Source organism: Podarcis raffonei, chromosome 6 (genome assembly GCF_027172205.1).
Source record: "Podarcis raffonei isolate rPodRaf1 chromosome 6, rPodRaf1.pri, whole genome shotgun sequence".
Taxonomy (NCBI): domain Eukaryota; kingdom Metazoa; phylum Chordata; class Lepidosauria; order Squamata; family Lacertidae; genus Podarcis; species Podarcis raffonei.
Window position 1 is genome coordinate 55,316,353 of NC_070607.1, and position 22,971 is coordinate 55,339,323.

Here is a 22,971-nt window from a genome sequence, read left to right on the forward strand (position 1 = left end):
TATTTTCTAAATTTATTGATGTGCTCTGAGTTTAACTCCATTAAGGATAATTCCCAGCTCTAAGTAATTATGGAACAAAACAGTACACTGCATCAACAATGTGCATTAAGATTAGATCCTAGAAAAGACACACAGTATCTCTTGATTCATCTGAAGGCAGCTCTGTTTAGGGAAGTTTTTAATGTTTGAAGTTTTATTGTTTTTAGTGCTCTTCTGAGTGGCTGGGGAAACCCAGCCAGATGGGCAGGGTATAAATATAAAAATTATTATCATCATCATCATCATCATCATCATCATCATATATTTGAGTAACGTGTGTATACAATGTGCTTCATGAGCTACAATGTATAAGGATATCATTTGATGCTACTTTAATCAGTAAGTAGCATGGTATAGTTTAAATTATGTCTGTATACTAATATACAGAGGTACCTCAGGTTACAGACGCTTCAGGTTATAGATGCTTCAGGTTACAGACTCTGCTAACCCAGAAAAAGTACCTCGGGTTAAGAACTTTGCTTCGGGATGAGAACAGAAATCGTGCGGCGGCGGCGCGACGCGAGGCCCCATTAGCTAAAGTGGTACCTCAGGTTAAGAACGGACCTCCAGAACGAATTAAGTTCTTAACCTGAGGTAACACTGTATTCTCAGAGCAACAAAGTAACAAAAAATTCACCATTTAAAAATCTATTTTGATTTTCTTTAACACCAGAGGGAATTTTAGTGTGCAAATGGCTTTAAATTGGATGTTAATGGAAGGATGTGGGTAAAGAAGATAGAAAGCAATTCTCTATTGGCAAACTGATCTCCAGGAGGATAACAAAAAAAAGTAAAAGCACTGTAGAGAAGCATAGATATTTCCCCCATCTACTGCTTTTTAGAGGAGAATGTTATTATACAAACCAGGAACATAACTAGTATTTTATGGGGGGGGAAGAAAAAGCTTGTCAGAATTTTTTATATATATTATGAATTTCTGTTCATCAACTGGATGAAGTATCCAACAGTTTGCTATTTAAGGCAACAAAAATCTTTAAGTAAACTCTTGAATGAATTCATTCATAACCAGAAATAACTCATTTAAATCAAGGATTATTCAAGTGCCATTAAGATTCATTGCTTCACCTGGCAAGAAGACATAATCTTGAACCATTTCAGCCCTTTGACATGCTGAATTAATTCATACATTAAATCAAATGCAAAACAATGATATCTTCTGCAGAGACCTAAGCATCAAAACTGAATAAACTGGGTTGCCACTAAGCAAGATTAACAAGTGGGAAGACATTTGGAAAAAGAACAAATATTTCAGAAAAAGAGTAATGTTTAGTCCACACAGAAATCAGAAATTACCCTCCTTTAAGGCCTCAACTCCGTATACAGTGCCCAAAAATAAACATCAACTGATTTAAAATATGAGTTTATTATTTTGTTTCCCCTATCCAAATCTCCGATCCCAATGTCAAAAGGGGAAACATTTCAACACTCATTTTTTCTGGTAAATCAGACACTAACACGCATAAAATACTTCATGAGAATCTGATTTGGGTTGTGTTCTTTTGGGTTTTTTAAGAGAAGGAAAATTATCAGATAAGTTGCTAAAAAAAGAGCCATTAATGTCTTTGTCCATTTATTCTGAATGTTAATTTTGAAACATTTTGTTGCTCTGGGAATCTGTGAAATACCTGAATAGTTTGATATTTTTTTCCTACTATGCCAAATCTAATCCCCATAACAGACACCATAAAGATAAAACTGCATTTTGTGTGAAAATATAATGACAAGACTTTTTCTATTGGAATTATTTTGAACAAAAGTTGTGTGTATAATCAAAGCACTGATACATGGGTCAACAATACAGATTATATCCTGTCATTGCAATATGTGTTTGCAGAACTATTTCCTTGCATCAGATCTCATTTCCCTCTCATAATTATATCCCAGTAGATTAGTGCCAAGGGTTGTTCATCTCACCTCATTTCATCCCTTCTCAAAGTTTCATCATAGCATTATTATTTAAACTCTTGAGATAAGGCTATTTCACAATGGCTATTGCAACTAAAATATTTTAAGAGTCCCCTTGCCATTGCTTTCAGTGTTTACCTCCCCCACCATAAACTGTTTTCCAAACAGACAAGGGAAATAAAATCAAGCATATCCCACACTTCTTTTTATTCTTCCTTTCCAACCCTTAAAAAATGATTATTGAACCAAACAAGATAGCCTATGCCTTTGCCCAACAGTTTCACCAATCTGTTTCTAATTGCAGCTAAAGAAAGTGTCAACTATATTAACTTCCAGGGTTCGTCTGAACTCTAGAACAGCAGCCAAAATCTGTTGTGCTGTTGACTTGGACATTTAATAAAATATTTACATCACTTAAAATTTTACAAGTAATTCACACCAAAGTACGAATGTGTCAGGAAGCTTAACACACTGAAGTGCTAAAATTCTGCAGAAGTTTTATTACTTTCCAGCTCTGGATGTTGTTGTTTAGTCGTGTCCGACTCTTCATGACCCCATGGCACTCCTGTCTTTCATTGCCTCCCATGCTACTCATGCTGGTAGCTTCGAGAACACTGTCCAACCATCTCATCCTCTGTCGTCCCCTTCTCCTTGTGCCCTCAATCTTTCCCAACATCAGGGTCTTTTCCAGGGAGTCTTTTCTTCTCATGATGTGGCCAAAGTATTGGAGCCTCAGCTTCAGGATCTGTCCTTCCAGTGAACATTCAGGGCTGATTTCCTTAAGAATGGATAGGTTTGATCTTCTTGCAGGCGTCTTTTAATTTTGTGACTGCTGTCACCATCTGCAGTGATCATGGAGCCCAAGAAAGTAAAATCTCTCACTGCCTCCATTTCTTCCCCTTCTATTTGCCAGGAGGTGATGGGCCCAGTGGCCATGATCTTCGTTTTTGATGTTGAGCTTCAGACCATATTTTGCGCTCTCTTTCACCCTCATTAAAAGGTTCTTTAATTCCTCCTCACTTTCTGCCATCAAAGTTGTGTCATCTGCATATCTGAGGTTGTTGATATTTCTTCCGGCAATCTTAATTCCAGTTTGGAATTCATCCAGCCCAGCCTTTCGCATGATGAATTCTGCATATAAGTTAAATAAGCAGGGAGACAATATACAGCCTTGTCGTATTCCTTTCCCAATTTGGAACCAATCAGTTGTTCCATATCCAGTTCTACCTGTAGCTTCTTGTCCCACACAGAGATTTCTCAGGAGACAGATGATGTGATCAGGTACTCCCATTTCTTTAAGAACTTGCCATAGTTTGCTGTGGTTGACACAGTCAAAGGCTTTTGCATAGTCAATGAAGCAGAAGTAGATGTCTTTCTGGAACACTCTAGCTTTCTCCGTAATCCAGCACATGTCTGCGATTTGGTCTCTGGTTCCTCTGCCCCTTCGAAATCCAGCTTGCACTTCTGGGAGTTCTTGGTCCACATATTGCTTAAGCCTGCTGTCAGGGAACTGCCATCGGAGCCTAGGGTGGAGGTAAGGCTCCCTGACGATGCAGGAGAAGGAACCAGCAGGGAGAGAGAGCTTCCTTGGAGGAAGGAAATAGGAGGGACACCAGGAAGAAAGAGGAGGCTGCGGAGGGAGGGCTCCGAGACTCTTCCACAGAGAGCAGCAGGGAGAGCCCAGGACCTCCGTTGGGCACGCCCACTCTGCGCAGGAGACTTCCGCGCAGAGAGGCTAGGCGGAGACTTGGAGTGAAGGAATTTTTATGTTGGAAGAAGTTCAGAAAACGCCCACTAACGGATTCTGCCAGTGACTGAGACAGTCATGGAGAAAGGGCTGTCCAGCCAGGGAAAGGTTTATCCAGGCAACGCTGTCTAGAGCTGCAGCACCCTTTACGCACAAGCAACCCCAATTCCCTTTACACCTGCCTTGTAGAATTTTAAGCATAACCTTCCTAGCGTGTGAAATGAGTGCAATTGTGTGGTAGTTGGAGCATTCTTTGGCACTGCCCTTCTTTGGGATTGGGATGTAGACTGATCTTCTCCAATCCTCTGGCCACTGCTGAGTTTTCCAAACTTGCTGGCATATTGAGTGTAACACCTTAACAGCATCATCTTTTAAAATTTTAAATAGTTCAGCTGGAATATCATCACTTCCACTGGCCTTGTTATTTGCAGTGCTTTCTAAGGCCCATTTGACTTCACTCTCCAGGGTGTCTGGCTCAAGGTCAGCAACCACACTACCTGGGGTGTATGAGACATCCATATCTCTCTGGATACACAGCATTTAAGATATGCAACAAAAATAGCACATTTCCAGCATTTGGTGCATAAAAATAAAGACCTGGGGAAACCCATTGTTCAGCCACATATGTTAGAACTACCAGACTTGGATTGTCAATGACTGTATTTAACAGTCAAGCCTCTTACACATTTGGCTGAATGTCTGAATAGGACTCCGAGGAACAGGAATCCATAAATTTGGCTGGCCTTGTTACCCAACAAAAAATTGTGGTCACCATTACCCTGTATTTCTGATTCAGTAAAACAGTGGGGCTTCAAGCATCTCCAAAGGAACAGCATAAGATTAAAGACAGTCCCCACTCAATCTAACACAGAGCTCCACTGTACCATGTTTGCTAAAGTACTTGGAAAAACTCTGTAATGCAGCACAATGGCAAAGATGATCTCCTGCACACCAAGCTTGAGGGCAGAGGATCATTATGTTTGCTAGAGGAAAAGGATACTTGCCATGGCAAGCTGATTTGCAGACACTGGTATTCACATGCAAATCAAAGAAACATTTTCAACGCCTACAGTACAATTCTTACCTTGTTACTGTCTGCTATGAAAAATATTGTTAAGGAAAAAACAATAAAACATTCTTGCATATTTGCTTTTAAAAATTCTCATGAATAACCTTAAAGAAAACAGTAATATTATATTATATTATATTATATTATATTATATATTATAATTAGGAGGTGAATCATCTACCAGTAGCAAGACAGAAGCCAAGAAGAGTTGTTTTACCTGTGTTTTGTATCCTCCATGTTTTTGTAAACTGAGTGTCAGGAGGGATGGATTCTCCTTCTCCTATGGTCACATCTTCAACAAATGACATGGAGGGCACATTGATGTTTGGACTCTCAAAATCATAGTAGGCTCCAATGGCTGCTTGTAAGTTCCTGGAAAGAGAATAAAAGGTTTGTTTAACCATACTGCAATAGGGATAACCCCTTAATGAAATAACAATATATCCCATTTAAAACATGAGAGCATTACTTTCTCAGATCTGTGACTAAAGCCCTTCTCAAAGATAGCGTTCTTGTGCAGACTATACATTTGGAGGAAGAATGGGATTGTGCCTATAGGTCCCATCCCCAATGTCCACCATGGAGATGGGGTATCTGCAAAAAGCTGCATATGCATAAGCACCCCGTTGCAGATGTGCAAACGTCATGTCCATCATCAGAATGTCAAAGGTAGGGCCAGCCAACATAATACTACTGTTACTTCTCTGCACATATAGCACAAATGTGAAAAGCTCCTGTGAAAGGGACTTGTGAGCCTTGTGGGTACGAAGTGAGCAGTGTGCTGGCACAAAATGGATAAAGAGACATTAATGAATGTTTTGGACAAAGACATTTGAGTCTCTAAAAGTTTAAACACAAACTGAAGGGAGAAGTAATTTACTAAGTGAAAGCTTTGTTAGTTTGTTGCAGCAAAATAAGACTATGAGACTTTAAAGTAACACATTTATTATGGTGTAAACTTTTGTGGGCTTAAGTCCATAAAATACATGAAATGTATTCAATAGATACACAAAGTATAATGCTCAGTTGGCAGATATATTTGGAGCTAACTAACAAAGGAATGCAAAAAGTAGTGTGATATTTGTACTTTTTGTATTTCATTGCCATTCAACTTCAACATTTTTTCCTTTCCAGTCATCTGTATATATATCTGCCAACTGGGGATTATACTTCACGCATCTGAGGATTACACTTCATTTATCTGATGAAGTGGACTTCAGGCCAGAAAAGTTTATCCCATAATAAATTTAGAAATCTAAGATAAAACTGGGGTTTTTTGGAGATAGGGTTTCACAATTTACATTTACACTCTGACAAAAAGCAAAAAGCTTCTCATCAAATAATTGCTGTCAGCAAAAATTATGCTAAAAAAGCAGTAGACATTACATACTTATCATGACTTGTGGAATAAACTAAGATATAGTATATTGAAGAAAAAACTGAATACAAATCATATTAGAATTGGCTTGTTTGTGACATTAGAATTAGCAATGTTTAAGTACAAAACTGAAAACTGTAACAAACCATAGAAACTCATTTACAGATAGTACCTAACACCAAGACTAGCGCTAATATGCCCAAGGTAATTCACCAAAATGCTGGAGAGGATGCACATCCACAGGCACATACCTCCACATGTGTTGGGAATGCCCAAAAATCCAACTATTCTGGACAACAATCATACAAGAAATATGCAAAATAACTAAGCAATTATTAGAAGTCACCCCAGAACTGGCCCTACTAAACATCTGCCAAGATAATAATGCCTAGTCACATCATAAAGAGCTCATAACCCACCTAATCTCAGCAGCCAGAAACATCATAGCCAGACACTGGAGAGATCTGTCAGGAGTAAGCATGGATCCATGGTATCAAACAGTATGGGAAACAGCCTTATTTAAAAAAACTAACCAATAAACTGAAACTGACACGGCAACAAATAGAAAAAGATGCCTTCACCCTGGTATGGTTCCCCTATATCACATACACAGCCCAACACAACAACGCCAAGAATCTGCCAGCAGCATACGAATCAATATGGCTAACCTGATACAAAAACATTCACCCACCCCACTCACACATGAAAATGAAGTTCACCACAGCCCATCACAAACAAACAGCCACACCCTAGGCCAACCCCAACCTCTCTCACCACCAAAGGAACACAAGCGAATAGTAAAGAGAACCTGCACAGATGACGCTGACACAAAACCCCACACATACATTGAGCAGAACAGAAGCATTGCCACCTGACCCCAACCCCACTCACCATGCCCCCCTCTTTCCCCCTTTTCTTCCAAATGTAACACTAATGTTTAAACAAATGAAACTGATATGTAGAAAATGTAACATACTTTTGTAAACCAATAAATCTTTAATAACAAATATGTTGAAACAAAACAAAACAGAAAACTGTAACAAACCATACACTTAATCAAATCCAGCAGCAGCAATTATGCAGAAACCCACTTTGCCACACCTCTGCAGTATAAGCATGTATACAGACATTATACCATGCTGTTACATGGAACAGTCAGCATGTGTGATCTCCAATCTCCTCATTCAGCTGCCAAACAAATAACATGAAAGCTGGTTTCTTGACCAAGCTGAAGAGGGACAGCTGGATGGGGATTTAAGGGCACACACAGACCTCCCTTTCCTGTATCAGCCTAGCATGCTGAATGACCACTTGGAGACGATACACAGTGCTCTGCTGTACCTTATGGACATTATTCCATATGGGCACTGTACACAGGGTGTACTGGACTGAACACATTGAATTCTTTGTTTGCTGAACAAAAGTTTAAAGAACGGATAAAAGGCACAAGGACCACGCCAGTACTACCCTGATATTTTCAGATAATACGATTTCCTAGAATGCAGACTGTTATGTGAAGGAAGCACACAAGGAGGAGGAGAAGGTGGTGGCTCTGTTGTCGTTACTATTGGAAGCTATGCGAAAACAAAAGGACACAGGTGGCGCTGTGGGTTAAACCACAGAGCCTAGGGCTTGCAGATCAGAAGGTCAGCGGTTCAAATCCCCACAACGGGGTGAGCTCTCGTTGCTTGGTCCCTGCTCCTGCCAACCTAGCAGTTCGAAAGCATGAAGTGCAACTAGATAAATAGGTACCACTCCAGCAGGAAGGTAAACAGTGTTTCCGTGCGCTGCTCTGCTTCGCCAGAAACAGCTTAGTCATGCTGGCCACATGACCCGGAAGCTGTACGCCAACTCCCTTTGCCAGTAAAGCGAGATGAGCACCGCAACCCCAGAGTCGTCCATGACTGGACCTAATGGTCAGTGGTCCCTTTATCTTTACCTTTATGTGAAAACAGGGGCTAGTGAGCAATGGATTTCTATGCATGCTTTATAAACATGATAGGCATGGGTTGCAGAAATTTCCCACTGGACAAATATCCTAAAAGCTCATACACACAGTTCCATTCAGCTCACAGAGAGCGTGTATATTGCACACAATTAATAATGTTGTCATACATTATTGGGAAAAAATATTTCCAAGCTGTAATTTACAACATCATATTTCAGGTGCTTGGGCAATCAGAGATCTAGGCTTTGACTAATCCTGCACTACAACTTTTGTAAACCAGGAAGACAGAGCTATATTTAAAACTGCCAGCTCAGTCAAATGGTATGGGATAGGTGCATGTCACATTAACCACTAAGTGGAAACAAATGCTTTATGTCACCAGCTGCTAGCTGCTTCTATACAAAATGAGCTTTATGTAACTCATAATGGGGATATGTCAAGAAACTCCTGTTCAAATCAGTCAGTAAATATGCTAATTTGTTTCACTGAAATATCTTTCCTTCTGTTCTGACCAGAGATGGAACTCACTAGAGGTGAAAAAGAAGAAAGTAATTCATGCTGCACAGTGCCCCCCACCAGCCAACCCCCCACCACCTTCCTGCAGCCTATTAAAAATGCAGATGCTTTCAGATGCCCCATGCTGTACATGTAAAGTGCATAAATGCTAACAAAATTATTCCATGTTGATATAGGGATGACAGCCACACAATACATATTGCGGAACATTTCTCAAAATATTTCTCTAAACAACAAAAAAACAGAAAACCCCACAGCTGGCAATGTTTTTATTTTCCATCTTGTAAATATGCTTCAAAGGGGAAAGGGCTATTTGTGCATCAGGGCTCATTGCCAATTCTCCTCCCCTCCATGTGTCATATTTCATCACCCAGCTTTGCCACTTGGAATGGTTTCAATGTCTGTTCCAGTTAAAATCTAACTGAAGGCAATGCAAACTGAAAAGCAGACTTGCTATCTCATTCTCTTAATGTATTTTTAGCATATTTGTCTATACATTGCTATATCAGAAACAAAATGAGTGCACTAGTTAGTTTCAGTCTTTCACTTTTTCAATAAGAAGAGGTTGGTGAAGTCTAGAGTTAATTTTAAAAAATGGAAATATTAGAAAAGAGCAAGGGTGGGGGAGAAACACCAGCAGAGTCAGGATGACAAAGCAAATGTCTGACTGAAGTTCAACTGAACAAGTGCTCATTGCCACAGAGCTATTCTAGGATACGCCCACAGAGTCTGTACAGAAACCTGAGAGAGAAGACAATAAAGTCATATGATTAAAGAACCAGTAACAATTCAAACAGCATTTTTTCTTAGTTCATTTGATTTTAAGCAAAGACAATCAGTGTAAACATCCACTTTGGAACTGCACCCTATTTCAGGAAACTGACTAGATGACCCTTGGGGTCCCTTACAACTCTACAATTCTCTGTTTCTATTATTCTATGACTAGATACACTTTCAAACCTTTTCAATGAAACCCTTGGGAATGGCAAGATAATCTTTCACCTCCCACCAGCAGTAGCAGTACAAAAGGTATGTTCACAGTCAAGCATGAACTTTGAAGAGCAAAATTTCCACAGGGCTGCCTATCAGAGTTTGTAGCAGAAATGAAAATGAGTTTTTGTGCTTCAGGGCTATTTAAAGCATCTGGGAATTCTGTCACCTAACCCCTGCCTGCCCGCACACCCTCCCAAGTTTATTTGTATCCATGTAAGAAATCTTACTGAAAACATCTCTTTACAAATTCTACGTACACATATTCATTTCAAATAACCCATTTACAGGTATTGTGCATCCTAGTCTTGTCCAAGGGACTAGAAACAGTCCTTTGATTAGTATGTTTAGTTGCTTCAAGCTTCTCCTTACCTGCCCTCTTCAGCCTAGGTTAGTTACTCTAGCATCTTTTCTTATAATTTAGTTAGATTACAGAAGTTAGGTTTATTTGTACAACAGTAACTATGATTCACCACATGGTCTCTAGAAAAAGTCTCTGTTGATACTCCTTTTAAATGAAGCTAGTTAGCACTTCAGAAGAGTGTCAGAGAGAGGCATTATACAAAATAATTGAAAATACTAAACTGGAAAAAAAACCTCAGAAGCCCTATTAAATACCCCATAGTCAGCCACCAACACTGCTCACCTTCTTTCTGTCTGGGGACAAAACATATTCTGTTTGCCGCTATCCCCCCTGCTCCGCCTCAACTAAAAAAAACAGGATACAGCTACCTGTGATATATCAGTGTTTCCAAGCTTGAAAAGGCTGGGTGGTGGGTGGGAGGAAACAGATACTACCACTGTAGTATTGCATAATATGTAATGCCATCATTGCAACAGATGCCTCCTGGATGCAGGGGAGCATGCACACAGAGAACACTGGATGCACTCTCTCGCTGATCATCTGCCACTTTTCTCTAGACGCCAAATCTGGATTGTGGGCAAAAAAATATGCTAGTGCTTACAACATATCAATGTTTTTGACTCCTGCCTGTTAGGAATCTAGGAAAAATATTTAGAAATAAAATGTATTTGAATTTTGTTGTTTGAATATCTGCACAGAAAATGCTTGCAACAGATATGGGTGCATTTTTCATGTATAAGCACTGTAGCATGATGTATCTAGTTTGCCAAGAATCCTAGTTTTTATTCCAGAAGAGATCAATTTCTAGTTCTCACATCAGCAGAGAAAAAACTGAAAATGGTGCAAGGTCAGGACCTGAGTCAACCTGTATAGCACTTCAAAGCACCAAGACTACACTTTAGCTTCACTGCTGCTCAAATTCTGAAATCCTGCAAAAATCTCTTAACTATTTTAACAAATAACTGCTTCAGTGTATCACCCACCTTGAAATTTACAGACCCAACCAGGTTCATAATGTCTAGATCTGGGATAGGAAACCTGTGCCTCTCCACATGCTGGACTGGCGATATTAAGTGGAGTGGGAGATGTCAATTCCACGCTACCAGCACCAAACATTTTTAAGGAAATATTTTTGTGGGGTTACAATTTTAATCTGGAACCGACTGTGATCCCACCCGCAACTCTTCTCTCTCTGCGTTGACATGTCTAGAGGAATCTGACTTAGCTTTGCCCCCCACCTCCCCTCTTCTAGGATGATCTGATAAAAGTTTGGCACTTTTTAAAAACACATACCCTGTCTCTCTTCCCCTTTCACCTGGCAGGTTTGGCTGATGACAACATCCCCCAATGTGGGTGCAAGCGGAGAATTTGCATCTTTGAATGAGGATGCTGGTTTTTTTGTCCAGGAAAGGGAAAACAACCAGCTTCATGTTTACAGTATCTGTGGTGGATTTCCCCCACCACTACCTCAGTTAAAGACAGGATACTTACCCCCTAGCAAAGGAGCAAGTCAGAAGGACAAACAGGCAGAATAAACATTTTGTACAACATTCCAGCCAACCACCCACCTACCCACCCAAAAGCCATGTTTTTCCATGCTACCTCCCTTATTCTCCTCTATCCAAGCAAGCAAGAGACTAGCTGCTATTATTGTTGCTTATATTTCAAATTATGTTTATTTTATGTGAAAAAGCAATAAAATACTTGAATGGCAAAAATGCCCCTAGCCAGGCAAAGCACTTATGGTGGGTCCAGAGCAGATCCTATAGTGAAAGTGAAATGAAAGGATCAACAGCAGCAAGCCTAGACATTAGGTTCATTGGCTTGGATCCAGACTAAGTTAGTTGCACTTATGCCCCACTGAATCAACAGGACTCAAGTCACCACTAACTTGTCACAGTGATTTCAGTGAGAAATAGGTTTAGCTAGTAGCCTGGATCTAATCAATACCATATATGTCAAACAATCAATGTGTTGTATTCAATAGCTGCTCAGGGCCAGCAGAAGTGCTTCATATTTTTACCAATCCCTCTTACCCAATATCCCCCAAAAGTATATTTATTTACTTTATGTTCTGCCTTTCTTACCACAGGAGCACAGGGCTGCAAGTAGTAAGTGATAAACCAATACAAACATATTTAAAACAATCTCAGTACAGATGCAGACTGGGAAAGATCTCTATTTAAAAGGCTTGATGAAAGAGGAAGGTCTTTAGTAGGTGCCAAAAAAGAAAAAAAGACAGCACATTCAAGGGGAGAATTCCAAAGGATAGGTATCACCACATGAACAGCACAATTACTACATTATACGGAACAGACATCCTGATCAGATGGTATCTGCAGGAAGCCCTGACTTTCAAAGTACAGTGATTTATTGGATATATAGCAAGTGATATGCTCTTTCAGGTATCATGATCCCTAGCTGTATAGGACTTTATAAACCAGCCTGATAAACATAGCCTGGTAGTTAACTGGCAGCCAGTCTGATTCTTTCAACAGAGAGGCAACATGTTGGCGATATGCTGCCCCAGCAAGCAGTTGAGCAGTCACATTTTGCATCAGCTGTAGCTTGCAGACCAACCTCAAGGGAAGCCCTACATAGAGAACCGTGCAGTAATCTAGCCTGTGAGTTACCAGCACATGGATGACAGCGGTCAGGCTATCCTGGTCCAGAAATAGACACAGTTGTCATATCAGCTGTAGCTCTTAGAAGATACTCCAATAGTGGCAGATGGATCCAGAAGCACACCCAGATCATGAATCTGATCTTTCAGGGGGAGTATGACCCTGTCCAAAGCAGGCAACTGACCATTATCCAGATTCAGGAACCACCCACCCACAGTGCTTCCATCTTGTCAAATTCAGTTAATTGTCCCTCATCTAGCACACTACTGAGTCTAGGCACCAGTTCAGGACTTACACAGAATCTGAGAATTGCAGAGTTCAAAGGGATCCTGAGGGGCATCTAGTCCAATCCCTGCAATGCAGGAATCTCCACTAGAATCATAGAGTTGTAGAGTTGGAAGGAACACCACCTCCTGTGGGATCAAGTTCCACAGTTATGCACTGCGTGAAGAAATACTGTCTTTATCTTAATTTTCCAACATGCAGGCTCATTGGATGTCCATGAGTTCCCCTGATTCAGATGTTACAGAGAAATAGAGCTGGGTATCAGTGTAATAATGACACCTCACTCCAAATCTCCAATGGCTTCATATAAATATTAAACAGCCTTGGAGACAAGATAGTATCCTATGCCACCTTACAGCACCATTGCCAGGTGACTGAAAGACAATCATCCAACGCTATTCTTTTAATCCAACCCTGCCTCCAATACTTCTCCAATACTTACCACACTAAGTGGGCTCAGAAGGTTGCCATGCTTAGTAACATCTAAAACCACTGAGAAATCAAACAAGAATAACAGGGTCATATTGCTTGCGCTTCTCAAGATAAAGGTCATCCATCACGGTGAGCAAGAGTGATTCAGTCCCATAACCAGGTCTGAATCCAGATTGAAATGTGTCAGGATAAACTGTTTCATCCCAGAGTCATGCCCCAACTCTATCACAGTCTCTAAAAAGCAGGTATTTGCTTAGAATATACACTTTTTCAAAACCACTGCAGTCCAGTATCTTTAAATTACAGTAAACTTTACTGCAGGGAGGTTGTTCAACTTCAAAACAGAAGAGCCCACTCATGTGTGTATGTATACAATTCATTTAAAGAAATGCAAATTTTACTGGCCACTGAGAATGAGCTAAAAATAAAACAATCACCACCCAAGGAAAAAGAGAGGTGAAACCTACAATTAGGCCAGTTTAAAACCAGACAGATGGCAACTCTACACCAGTAAAGAACTAGAACATGTTCAAACAAGTTGAAGCATAATGTTAAAGGAGTTAGAAACTGTTAAATGCTAAATTGGCTCAAGACAGCTCACTAATCGCAGTATCTAAACTTAAGGTTTTAGATGTGTTTTCAAAGTCAGCAGGCTTTCTAGATTATGTATCACCTGGTGGAGAAGAGAAGAATGGAATGCATGCTCAGCATTTTAAGCATATCATTTAATAAACAGCAGAACTTCTCATAGATGAACTGGCAGTAAAATATCTTCGCTATACACCCAAATATCAAATATTCAGACTGAGTAACCTTTAAAAAACAACAACAACCAGGCTCTTTGTAAAGTACTATCCAATATCAAATAATAACATTTTTGTTGCAAGGCAATGGAATACTGTTCCTATGGACATATTAGTGACCACAAGTTATTATTATTATTTATTAAATTTCAATACCACCCTTCATCCGAGAATCACAGGGTAGTTTACAGTAAGGGGGGGGGAGTTATCCTATAAAGTGCAATGTCATATATTTTCAGACCAAGTGAAATTATGTAACTCAAAGGACAAAACACTATAGTACTTTAAAAAAATATTTTTAATCTAAACACAATCCTATCATATATTGTACTGTTCAGCGTCTATAAACATTACAGCAATTAAGGTCTTTTGCAGGTAAGATCGTCAACAGGACATTCTGGTGCAGCTAAGAAGAATGAAAGTGACGTCAGAAAGAGAGAAGATCTCTTTCACTGTTACTTTTAGTGGTTTCTCAAAAGAAGCCTACCCCATGATTCCGTGCCACATCAGATCTGCTCTCCTGGGTAATATAGCCACAGTGGTGCAATAAGATTTGCAGCATGACTCCTTTGAACATTATTCAATAGCCAAAGTTCAGGGTCATGTGGAAGGAATCTATACTACAGCTCTTTCTCCTTCCATCATTATTTCAAGTGTATGGAGGAATGATAGTGGTGAGGCAAGAAGCCATGGCAAGCAGCTCTCATGTAAACTTGGCTTCTTCTTCTTCTTCTTCTTCTTCTTCTTTTTCTTCTTCTTCTTTTTTTTTTTTGTAGTACTGAGCAATGGTGAAAGGTGCCATTCTTTAGCAGCTCCCAAGCTACTAAAAACACAGGAAGAGGACCGAAGTTACACAGGTACATCAACTCAACTATACTGGCACTACCAGAGGGCCAAAAGTAAGGGGGAGAACAATTTCATGAGTGCCAATTTAATGTTTACCTGCAGAATGTCTATCCTTCTTGCATCAGTGTTACAATCGTCAGCAGCAGAAAATAGCATATACTGATGTATCCCACTGACTAACCAGGCTAGAGAATAAGATCGTGACTAGTTCCATGCATGGCCATATTTACCTAGTAACACATCATAACATTAGATACGTATGATACAGCAAGACAAGTCAGCTCATGCATCAAATAGTATTCCTGAGGAAAATTTAGCTACAAACCTATGGAACTCTTCAGTACATAAATAAGATTGAAAAAGATGGGAAATTGCATTTGAAGCTCAAAAAAGGCCATTTGGGTAAACTACACATGTTCTCAAGATTAACAGACTCAAACAGAAAAGGATGAATGGCACCTGTACAATACCTATTTTTTCAGCCTCCTCACAGGAGTCTTACTACAGGCCTCTGAACACAAGACATCTACCAGGAATTCTACTCCACAAGTTTTAACAGGGATGCAAGGACAGGAATGCAAGGACAGAATACTCCACAGATAATGTAGGGACCCAAAATGGGGCGGGGGGAGCAAATTAGAAGGAGCAGAGCAGAATATACCCTTCAACCCTTACAAGACTACCCCTTCCTCTCCTTTACCAGGACAGAGATGGGAATCTGGACACTGATATGCCAATGGCTATAGATACTGAACTAGTGAGAGGAGCACCTAACTCAGCAGTGAGAAACTTTTCAGCCCCAGGGTCACAATCCCCTTGAGGAACCTTCAGTGGGCCACAAGGAATGACAGAGCCAGAGGCGAAAGTGTTATGCAGCAAAGTTATGACTCTTAGGTAGGCTACATTCCAGCCATACAAAGGTCAGAGGTTTCTATACACACACATACAATAACACATATATATACATACATAAACACACACACCCCACACCCCTCCATCCAGGAAAACAAGAGACATTATTGTTCACGAACACATTCCAGGCAGGCAAAAAAAACCTGAGGAGAGTATGGAACAGTGCTGGAGAGGGGCATAGCCTGAGTAGGGGGAATAATCTAAGATGGGCCCCAACTGTCAGACAGAGAGGACTAGAAGGCCACATTTGCCCCCACCCCACCACCTATCCAAGGTTTTCCACTTCTGACCTAATCTTTTCCTCAACCAACAGGCAGGCGGCAGCTTTGGGCAATCAAAAACATGTTTGTTTGTTTTATTTGATACTATTACAACACACACCAACATTGTTCAACAGAAGTCCTACATAATTCAGCTACACGCAGACCTAGTGGTGGGAGGAAAAAATCCTTAAATAAGAGGGAATGATTAATGGACTTCAATGTCTGTACACTAATGCGCAAAGCATGGGAAATAAACAAGATGAGCTTGAGCTCTTGGTACAGCAAACTAAATATGACATAATAGGAATCACTGAAACCTGGTGGGATAAGTCCCACGAATGGAATGTAATAATGGAGGGATACAATCTATTTCAGAGAAACAGACCAGACAAGAAAGGAGGAGGAGTGGCGTTATATGTCAGGGATGTGTATACCTGTGAAGAGATCCAAGATTTAGAACCTCAAAGCCAAAGTGAGAGCATTTGGGTCAAAATTAAGGGAGAGAAGAATAACAGTGACCTCATTGTGGGAGTTTACTATAGATCCCCAAGCCAAACGGAGGACATAGATGATGCCTTCCTGGAACAGATGGCCAAGCATGCAGAAGGAAGGGAGATAGTAGTAATGGGGGACTTCAATTACCCGAATATTTGTTGGATGTCAAACTCAGCCAAGAGCATAAGGTCAAACAGATTCCTCACTGGCCTTGCAGACAACTTCATTGTCCAGAAAGTGGGAGAAGCAACAAGAGGAACAGCCATTTTAGATCTGGTCCTAACCAATGTTGATGACCTGGTTAGTGGGGTAGAAGTGGAAGGATCATTAGGCGCGAGTGATCATGCTCTTCTGAAGTTTACTATACAGCGGAAAAGAGCAGCCAAGCATACTAGGACTCAATTTCTCGACTTTAAGAAAGCCGACTTCATAAAACTTAGGGAAGTGCTGGGTGAGATCCCATGGACAGTAATACTAAAAGGAAAGGGAGTTCATGATGGCTGGGAGTTTGTTAAGAGGGAGATAGTAAAAGCACAACTTCAGGCAATACCAATGAGACGGAAACATGGAAGGTGCCTAAAGAAGCCAGGGTGGCTATCTAAAGAACTTTTAACTGAGTTAAGATTTAAAAAAGGATGTGTACAAAAAATGGAAAAGGGGGGAAACCACCAAAGAGGAATTCAAACAAATAGCCAGCACGTGTAGACACAAAGTCAGAAAAGCTAAAGCACATAATGAACTCAGGCTTGCAAGAGAGGTTAAAAGCAACAAAAAAGGCTTTTATGGGTATGTTCGTAGCAAAAGGAAGAACAAAGAAACAGTGGGGTCACTCAGAGGAGAAGATGGTGAAATGCAAACAGGGGACACAGAAAGGGCTGAACTCCTCAATGCCTTCTTTGCCTCAGTCTTCTCCGATAAAGAAAACAATGCCCGACCTGAAGAATTTGGAGCAAAGGATTCAGCAGAGGAAACACAGCCCAGAATAACTAAGGAGATAGTATAAGAATACTTGGCTAGTCTAGATGTATTCAAGTCTCCAGGGCCAGATGAACTGCATCCAAGAGTATTAAGAGAACTGGCAGATGTGATTTCAGAACCACTGGCAGTCATCTTTGAGAATTCCTGGAGAACAGGTGAAGTCCCGGCAGACTGGAGGAGGGCAAATGTTGTCCCTATTTTCAAAAAGGGGGAAAGAGAGGACCCAAATAATTACCGCCCAGTCTGACATCAATACCAGGGAAGATTCTGGAGCAGATCATTAAGCAAACAGTCTGTGAGCACCTAGAAAGGAATGCTGTGATCACCAATAGTCAGCATGGATTTCTGAAAAATAAGTCATGTCAGACTAACCTGATCTCGTTTTTTGACAGAATTACAAGCCTGGTAGATGAAGGGAACGCAGTGGATGTAGCCTACCTTGATTTCAGCAAGGCATTTGACAAGGTGCCCCATGATATTCTTGTAAAGAAGCTGGTAAAATGCGGTCTTGACTATGCTACCACTCAGTGGATTTGTAACTGGCTGACTGACCAAACCCAAAGGGTGCTCATCAATGGTTCCTCTTCATCCTGTAGAAGAGTGACTAGTGGGGTGCCACAGGGTTCTGTCTTGGGCCCGGTCTTATTCAACATCTTTATCAACGACTTGGATGATGGACTCAAGGGCATCCTGATCAAATTTGCAGATGACACCAAACTGGGAGGGGTGGCTAACACCCCAGAGGACAGGATCACACTTCAAAACGACCTTGACAGATTAGAGAACTGGGCCAAAACAAACAAGATGAATTTTAACAGGGAGAAATGTAAAGTATTGCACTTGGGCAAAAAATGAGAGGCACAAATACAAGATGGGTGACACCTGGCTTGAGAGCACTACATGTGAAAAGGATCTAGGAGTCTTGGTTGACCACAAACTAGACATGAGCCAACAGTGTGACGCGGCAGCTAAAAAAGCCAATGCAATTCTGGGCTGCATCAATAGGAGTATAGCATCTAGATCAAGGGAAGTAATAGTGCCACTGTATTCTGCTCTGGTCAGACCTCACCTGGAGTACTGTGTCCAATTCTGGGCACCACAGTTCAAGAAGGACACTGACAAACTGGAACGTGTCCAGAGGAGGGCAACCAAAATGGTGAAAGGCCTGGAAACGATGCCTTATGAGGAACGGCTAAGGGAGCTGGGCATGTTTAGCCTGGAGAAGAGGAGGTTAAGGGGTGATATGATAGCCATGTTCAAATATATAAAAGGATGTCACATAGAGGAGGGAGAAAGGTTGTTTTCTGCTGCTCCAGAGAAGCGGACACGGAGCAATGGATCCAAACTACAAGAAAGAAGATTCCACCTAAACATTAGGAAGAACTTCCTGACAGTAAGAGCTGTTCGACAGTGGAATTTGCTGCCAAGGAGTGTGGTGGAGTCTCCTTCTTTGGAGGTCTTTAAGCAAAGGCTTGACAACCATATGTCAGGAGTGCTCTGATGGTGTTTCCTGCTTGGCAGGGGGTTGGACTCGATGGCCCTTGTGGTCTCTTCCAACTCTATGATTCTATGATTCTATATCTGGTTTGATAAGTAGTTCTGGGTGTAGGCAGCCCCCCACCTCACCCTTCAGGTTGTATCCAGGACTATCCAAATGTGATCAGAGAAAACACATTTCATTCAATTAGATTTCCTCTCCCTCCCCTTCACAGCTCTCCATTCATCCTCAAGATCTGCTCCCAAAGGTTGGGGAACCCTCTGCTCATACAACATTAGAATCTGCTCTCAGACTTAACACTAGATAACTATGAGAACTATGCCCAAGTCTGGCCACTTCACTTATTACTACAGGAAGCGTTCAACATCTCCCCAAACAGCCACTCTTGATAGTGCTTTCAGCAATTGTTGGCATGAAAATACTACAGTTGTACCTCTGGATGCGAACGGGAGCCGTTCCAGAGCCCCGTTCGCATCCTGAAGCAAACGTAACACGCGACTGTGCGGGTCGCGTTTCGCTGCTTCCGTGCATGCACGTTATGTCATTTTGAGTGTCTGCGCATGCGGCGAAACCCCGAAGTAACACGTTCCATTACTTCCGGGTCGCCACAGAGCGCAATCCGAAAATGCTTAACCTGAAGCGTATTCATCCTGAGGTATGACTGTACTTACCTACTAGTAAACAGACAAAAGATGGGAACATAGCTGGGGGGGGGGGAGAGAGACTGAAAGTTGTAGCAAGCTGGATAATGTAACAATAAAGGTCAGTTTGGACAGAACAACATGTCCTAAACCAGGGGTTAGCAAGGTTTATCTTGCCTGAGCCAGATTGGTCCCGCGGAGATCCCTCCGTGGGCCGGATTGTGCACTGGTGTGAGCGCCCGTACCCATGATTTTCAGCCTCTGCGCATGTACAGACGCGATTTCCCGTGGCGCGCTGTGCTGGTTTAGCGCAGCGCGTGTGAGAGAAACTCAGTTCGGGGGCGGCTCATGGGCCAGTCAAATGACCTCTGCAGGCCACTTCCGGCCCATGGGCCTTAGGTTGCTGACCCCTGTCCTAAACCATAATTTAGCACTATGTGCACAAGCTACAATAAATGTCAGTCTTGCATACTTTCCTGCATACTCTCCTATGTTGTGTTTAAACTCTGGGAACTCTAGTTAGTTTAGATTATGGTTAGTTCCAACAGGTCAAACCATGGCTGATGATCCTAAATTGTTCACAAATCATTGCATAAATATTAAACTAGCCAAAGTTCAGACATAACATGGAACTTTGGTTATTTTAAAATTTAAAAAGAAGCATTTGATTTCCTCCTATAGTATGGCTTTACATGCCCTAAGTAGAAGACTACTTAATTTAACCTATCTGTGACACAAATTAGATGCAGATCTCCAGTACGGTATCTCAAAGAGAGGATCTTTATGAATATTGATACCAGGGATCTTTTAACTGGAAGTGTAATGAAATAAACCAATTATTTTTAGCACCTCTGCACTCTACAGCTGGGCCACACCCTTTTCCAAGGGTCACAACATCAGACAGCAAGTGGGGGCTCCCAAAAAATGTTGCTGCACACCAAAATAAAACCCTTCACACAGTTAACCTTGATGTAAAGGTAGAGAGTGCCATCATAGGTTTCTTCTTCTTGACTTACTTGCTTTCTGTAGGAATCATTCTCCCCCCACAATGAAGCATGCAATTATGCAAGTCCCTACCTACATTTTGAAATTGTATATTCCAGACACTAGCTTCTCTCATCTACAGAGCCCAGGTTCTAGTCTAGGGATAACCATATCTACCTCTTATTTTTCTTGGGATAAAATGAAACACTTATGCACACCAAGCTGAGATCCTTGGGGAAAGTGTAAAATACGTACCTGACAAATAAAATAAAGAAATGATACACCAGACAGAAAACCAGTTACTGGTGTCTTATTTATCAGTCCAATCCTAATCATGTTTACTTCACTAGACCACACCTCTCCACCACATTCTCACACGCTGCAGGCATGGCTTTTTAGAACGTTTAGTTTACAAACCTGAGAATTCGACACTCTTTAGGAAGTAGTAATTAAAGTTGTGATTGGTATGATTCCAGCCTTTTCAACTGTGGCCCATACAGATGTGATTGGTCCAACCCATGGTCTACAGTTGCCCATAAATTATTTGACCTCCAATGTTTACAGTGTAATCCTACTGATAGAGAGCTGGGATTGGATCTAGAAATCCAAGCCTTGCTTCTGTCATGGACTCACTGCACAGCCCCTGAGCTTGAAATCCCCAACAGAGAAAAAAATAATAACAACATAACTAGCCAACCTCACAGGGTAGCTGTGAAGTAAAACACTCAAAAAGAGAACAAATCAATATCTGATTGTACATAAATCCATGACAGCTGACCACAGATTTCAGACACTGTCAACTTTTAATTATAAGCATGGCAGATGAAAGTAGTAAACAATCCCAAGAGAAGATGTTTTCCCAAACTCTGAACCTGTAAGATCTAATAATCCACATTCCCACTATGCAATCCAGCCACTGAGATTATATGAACTGTATTCCAGCTAAGAAGAAAACATCTGGCCTGTGAACTTGCACTCTGGCTTTCACCCTAACGAACAGACACCCTTTTTGCATTGCTGAATATATAGAGACACAATTAGAAACGAAACCATAACATGACGGAACCTGTCACGAAGCCTTTAAGAAGAACAAGACGACCCACGGATTTGGACCCAAGATGACGCCTACTCGTGTCGAAAGAGGGCCTCATCCAAATGCCTTTACAGATGGGAGGGGGTGGGTAGAAGCGACTACTGCTCCTTTATATTTTGGCGGCACTTGTATGACATGCTCCGCGAGTGAAGACGCGTCACACTGAGGTTGTTTACATTGGACGGAGCTGGTCCACCATAGAAAGAGAGGAGAGACGCGACGCTGCTCCCCCGCCGCCAGCGCGTTCGGGATCCAGCCCTCGCCTGAACTTCCTTGGCGGGGCAACTTCCCCAGGACCGGGAGAGCGAGCTGGGCCTGGCGAAGTCAGCCCCGCCAGGGCCTCCTCCGCTCAGCCCTCCCGAGAAGACGCCCGGCCAACCCACGCGCCCCCCCCCAGCCGCGGCCCACCTTGCCCACCCGCCTCCCCTGCTTCCCCTCAGGGCTTGTACCAGTTCGTCATGTCCAGGAAGAAGGCGCAGCCGGCGGGGCTGAGCTGGAAGCCGAGAAGCCGCTGGAACTCGCCAATGAGCACGTCCTTGTCGGTGGTTCCCAGGCAGCTGAACTTCTGCATCAACTCGGCGTCCAGGTCCACTTCCATCCCCTCCATGGCGACGGGAGCCCCTCTGCCCGCGCCAGCCCGGCCCCTTCCACTAGGCCCCGGGCTGCCCGTGAGCCGCCACTACCGCCTCCTCAGAGCTGCATGGGGGGGAGGGGGGAGCGAGCGAGAAAAGCAAGCGGGCGAGTAGCACGCAGGGCACGCCGACGTTGCTAGCGTCACCGCGTGCCGTGACCTCACAGACGTGATGACATCATAGCAGAGGGGACCAAAACACAAACAGCCCAATGCAGTAGAGGGGAGGGGGCGGTTTCTGGGTGCAAATAAGCTGCGCTTAAGGTAGATTGAGCGCGTTTGGGTTATTATTCTTTTTAATTTGGGCAGCGAGGCTTGTACTGTATAACCCGATCCTACGCGTATTTACTCGGAAGTAAGTGCCATTGAGCCCAGCGGGGCTCCTTGCTTCCAAATAAGTGTGCATCAGATTGTATCCTTCTTTGCAGAAACGACATTTCTGTTCGTTTTGTTCGGCTGCTGCCCTTTTCTTTCTCTTGTCGTAATACGGAGGGGATTTAACCCTCTAT

General features: G+C 42.0%; 1 protein-coding gene across 2 annotated transcripts in view; it reads right to left on the reverse strand.

The window, feature by feature from the left end:
• The window catches only part of ILRUN (inflammation and lipid regulator with UBA-like and NBR1-like domains), a 40,313-nt gene that overhangs the window by 13,650 nt on the left and 3,692 nt on the right, over nucleotides 1-22,971 (reverse strand). Inside the window, exons 1-2 of one of the 2 annotated variants that reach the window (XM_053393046.1) lie at nucleotides 22,281-22,559; nucleotides 4,999-5,153 (exon numbers count right to left, since the gene is read on the reverse strand). In XM_053393046.1, coding sequence (XP_053249021.1) covers nucleotides 4,999-5,153; nucleotides 22,281-22,438 — 313 coding nt within the window. In that variant the 5' untranslated portion in view covers nucleotides 22,439-22,559. Of the gene's footprint in view, nucleotides 1-4,998; nucleotides 5,154-22,280; nucleotides 22,560-22,971 lie in introns of those variants that run through there. The other variant, XM_053393047.1, reaches the window with a different exon arrangement.